This window comes from Populus euphratica, unplaced genomic scaffold, assembly GCF_000495115.2.
Source record: "Populus euphratica unplaced genomic scaffold, PopEup_1.0 scaffold554.1, whole genome shotgun sequence".
Lineage (NCBI taxonomy): Eukaryota > Viridiplantae > Streptophyta > Magnoliopsida > Malpighiales > Salicaceae > Populus > Populus euphratica.
The window spans coordinates 12,349-16,635 of NW_011500430.1; the positions used below are offsets into that span (position 1 = coordinate 12,349).

Here is a 4,287-nt window from a genome sequence, read left to right on the forward strand (position 1 = left end):
GAATAAAAAAATAAAAGTTGAAGAAATTAAAATAATAATAATTAACATTTCACAAATTATTACAAATAAAATAAATAACAGTTAAAAGAATGAGGATCAAATTTGATAAATAAAAAATTTTAATAAAAAATAATAAGAAAAAAATAAATAACAATTTTAAAAATGAGAACCAAAGTTATTATAAACAATAAATTTTAAGAGGTGAAATTAAAAAATAAATATTCAAAGCAAAATATATATATCAATCAAAAGTTTGAAGACTAAATTTGATATAATCAGCAAATAATATAATATTTCTAAAATTTTCACAGCTTCCAGAAAGTATTTTTCGTCTAATTTTTTTTAAAAAACACTTTCCTGAAAACCAAAAATAAATTTTCTTTTAACTAAAAAGTATTTTTTGTTGATCAATTTTTTTAATAACAAATAAATACAGAAAAAAATTGAAAAATAATTTTTCAAAAATTATGTTTTAGAAAATAAACATAGCGTTAAATAATCTTAAAAACTAATATTTATATTTTAAAAAATATTTTTTTCATAGATTGTTTAAAAATTATTATTGAAAAAGTTAACTTTCTTGACTCTTAAGTTTCTGAGTTATATACACACACACACAAGTTTTACATGCTTTTTTTAATAAAAAAAAAAATATTTACACCAGTTTTACATGTTTTTTTTTAATAAAAAATTATTAGACTTACCACTCCCATGCACCATTCTCCTTGAAAAAGAAAGAGAAAAAGCGTCAACTAGAAAGTGTTGGAATTTGAAGTTAAAAGGCGATGTTCTAATGCTCAAATACTGCTCTTTCCTATGGAATCTCCCCCCTCTCTTTTTTAATGGATCCCATTTTTATGTCTTAATTGTTGAGATAGAATATTTAGTATATACCATCATATCATATAATATGGGATGAGTACATTTTTTACTTTCGATTTTTTTTTGTTATAATATGGGATGAGTACATTTTTTACTTTTCGATTTTTTTTTGTTACAGTAAGAATACTATTCAAACTCAGAACTTTGAACCCCCACAGCAAAAGAGAGAACTCCTCTTGCTCTAGAACACCAAAACTTACAGAAACATTTAGACTTCCATGGAAATTACCAAATGAAAAAAGGTAGCCACCCCATTTTCAGTGGTGTTTTACAGCACGTTAACCAAGGAAAAAATAAATTAGAGAATAATTTTATGACCAGGAGGGGGATAAATTGCAAGGACGTGTACGGAAAGCTAACCATTTGGATATAAACATGAACTCGTAGTCAATGAGATATTTTATATATAATTGATAATACTGACAATAACAAGAGGCATTTCGCCAAAAAAAAAAAACATGGTAGAACTCCACTCTTGAAACAAAACAAAACAAAAACAAGAAGAAAAAGTAATCTAGTTAACATAACTAGGAATAAAAAGACTCATTTAACTAAATTTTGAGGTGGAGACAGCCGCTAGAGTTATCTTAGCAGACGGTTCCAATCCAAATTATAAAGGGAAAAAAAGGCATTTCCTTAATTAACTAAGAAGCTTCAGCAATAGTCCAAGTCATATCATTCTCGAAAATCCAGTGACAGACCTCAATCCGACCAGGACCTGAACCAAGAGCTAAGAAAGCACCATGGGTGGGGCTCCATGAGGATGTGTCCAGGTGACAGATGGCAACACCATGGTTGATCTTGGTCTTGCTATTGGGATCCAAGAGATCCGCTTCGTACACCCGCACTTTAGGAACAGAGTGGCAGTAATAGAGCAGGTAAGGATAGAGGCTCTGGTGACAAGAGACTGATTTCGTCACTCTCCCGCCGTTGATCCCCTTGATCGATCCAATCGTGACGTTTTTCTTCGACCCTTCCACGTTATCTGTCGTGCGGACAGCCACGTTGCGGCCTAATACAGAGATTACAAAATCGATCAGGTCCTCAGCCGAGCCGACGCAGCGCTTGGTCTCGCCTGGGCTGGGTGCTCTCTCACACTCTTCAACAGCATCCAAAATGATCCGCTCCATGCTTGAATTATCACTAGCATGGAAAATCTCCTTTATCAGACCCATTTTGGATGTGGAAAACGGTATTTTGGAGATGATGGAGCGGGGAAGAAAGGATCTTTTGGGCATTTTGTCTCGAATGTCCGGCATTGGCATCTCACTTCCCTCCTTCAACATTGACTCCCGGAAGAATTTTCCGGGCTCTACCCACTTGTTTTTATTTGCAGAACTGTCACTAGTTACCTTCATCGAAGCATCAGCAGTGCCTGCATTGGTGTACTTGGAAAAAGTGACATCCTTTTTTCTTGCATATTCTTTGAAAGTGGTGTTCACTCCATAGATCTTGAACCCAATCTGCTGCCCCACTGCCCCCTTCCCATAACCAGTGAATTTATCAGTCCCTTCATTAAAGGATTTTCCGTAATTGACGAAATCTGCTTTCTGTGCATTCGAATTCTTGGCATAAGACTGAAAGGAATCGTCCCCCACGTTTGATTTTTCCCTGTAATTGGCGAAGCTATCAACACCACCATTCCCACCATCGCCATAGTTCTTGTAATTATTCTCTGGAACATTCCCATCAACTCCGTAAGTCTTGAAAGTATCACTAGCCCCATTGCCAGCCTCACCATAGTTGGAGAAATCTGAACCAATCACATTCGAACTCTTCCCATAACCTGAGAACTCGTTCGGAACTCCATTCCCATTCTTCCCATAACTAGTGAAAGCTTCGTCTCCAGCATTCGCATCCTCTGTATAAGTCGAGAACTTCTGGCCCTTCCCATTAGCACCGTCAGAGTAGGACACAAACCTGAGATCTGGTTTGTTTATCCTGACATTATACCCCTTGAACTCTCCAGTTCCACCGGTGGCACCTGCGCCGTAGGTGTTAAAGCTCTGGTCGGCAACGTTAGTCTCAGGGGCATAATTGGAAAATGTCTCGTCGTGTCCAGCAGCGTCCCGGCCGTACCGGCGGAACGAGTCAACCGGGAGATTGATCCCATCGGAGTAGTTCTTGAAGGAGTCGGCTCCACCAGCTCTACCAGTGCCGTAATTGGTGAAGTTTTTGTTGAGGTAGAAGGCAAAATGGGAGTCTTGGTCATGCTTTTCAAGACTGGGAGACAAATCGGGGAAGCAGAAGAGTTTGGCAGAGGAACAAAAGGCTGGGAATTGAGTGGAGAGAGCGTTTTGGGAGGCGAGTTTAGAAAACGTTGCCAAATCGACAGGGCTCAATGGCGAGGCTTTGGAGAGGAGAAAAGCAGCTTTTGGTAAACCCGTGTGGATCTCCTTGTTCCAGTACCGAATTAGAGATGCCTTGGCCGTGAATGGGCTCTCACCGTTTGCTGAATCACTACTCCCATCTGCTGCATGATTCACCTGCATTGCGTTGCACAGCACATTACATATGACAAATTAACCCCGTAAGTAATTACTCACTAATTTTAATTAACAAAACTCACGTCAAAGGAATATGCAAGTGAAAGAAGAAACAAACAGAGAGATTAAGACTGAAAACAGTAGCTAGTTAGTAGGGAGTCGAGTAGAAGAGATAGGCTTACTTACATTGAACAATGAGAGGAAGCAAAGGGACAGAAGAAGGGTAACGGGGTGAAAATTTTGCATTTTTTTAAGGAGAGAGGAGTGAGAATGTTGGTGGGTTTGTAGGGCTGTGACTTGATGAAAATCAAAGGGCTCTAGTCTCTGCTCGGATAGAAAAAGAGAGTATTGTTTACTTGGGGGGTAACCCTTTTTAAAATTTGTAAGGAGAAGCGGTGTGGATTTGAAAGCTGGTCTCTCGGCTTGTGGTTACCGAGCTTTGACACTCAAGGCGCTGGTCGGTTGGGCGAAGTGATATTCCAAATAATAATTAAGCAGGCTGTGAGCAACTCAGATTTCAAATCACACGAAAAAGGGTAAATTACTTGGATAATACTAGATTACTTGCACATAATCTCAACGGGGGAAATAGGAGAAAACAAAGTCAAAGAAAGAAGCGGAAAGGTGCGGAAGAGAAGGGAGAGGGGCAGTGGGATGGGGAGCGAGGGATGGGGAGATTTATAGGGCTTAAAGTAGAGTACCCAGCCACAGAGGAGGCTTCAAAATACCAATGCACGTATCCTGTTGTTTGATAACGTAGTCGTAGTTATTTTTAAAATTATTTTTTATATTAATTTATTAAAATAATTTGAAAATATTGAAAATATATTAATTTAAAATAAAAAAATAAAAAAAATTATTTTTTTTAAATATTTTTAAAATATAAAAACAAACAATTAAGTTTTTTATTAATAAGTTA

The 4,287-nt window shown here is 37.3% G+C and overlaps 1 protein-coding gene across 1 annotated transcript; it reads right to left on the reverse strand.

Moving 5' to 3' along the window:
• Nucleotides 1–1,327: 1,327 nt before the first annotated feature.
• LOC105114635 (probable polygalacturonase non-catalytic subunit JP650) lies at nt 1,328–4,035 on the reverse strand. The gene is made up of 2 exons (XM_011011237.1): nt 3,555–4,035; nt 1,328–3,368 (listed from the first exon to the last, which is right to left on the reverse strand). Exons 1-2 carry the CDS (start codon nt 3,612–3,614, stop codon nt 1,527–1,529), a joined length of 1,902 nt encoding a protein of 633 aa, XP_011009539.1. The 5' UTR covers nt 3,615–4,035; the 3' UTR covers nt 1,328–1,526.
• Nucleotides 4,036–4,287: the final 252 nt, after the last annotated feature.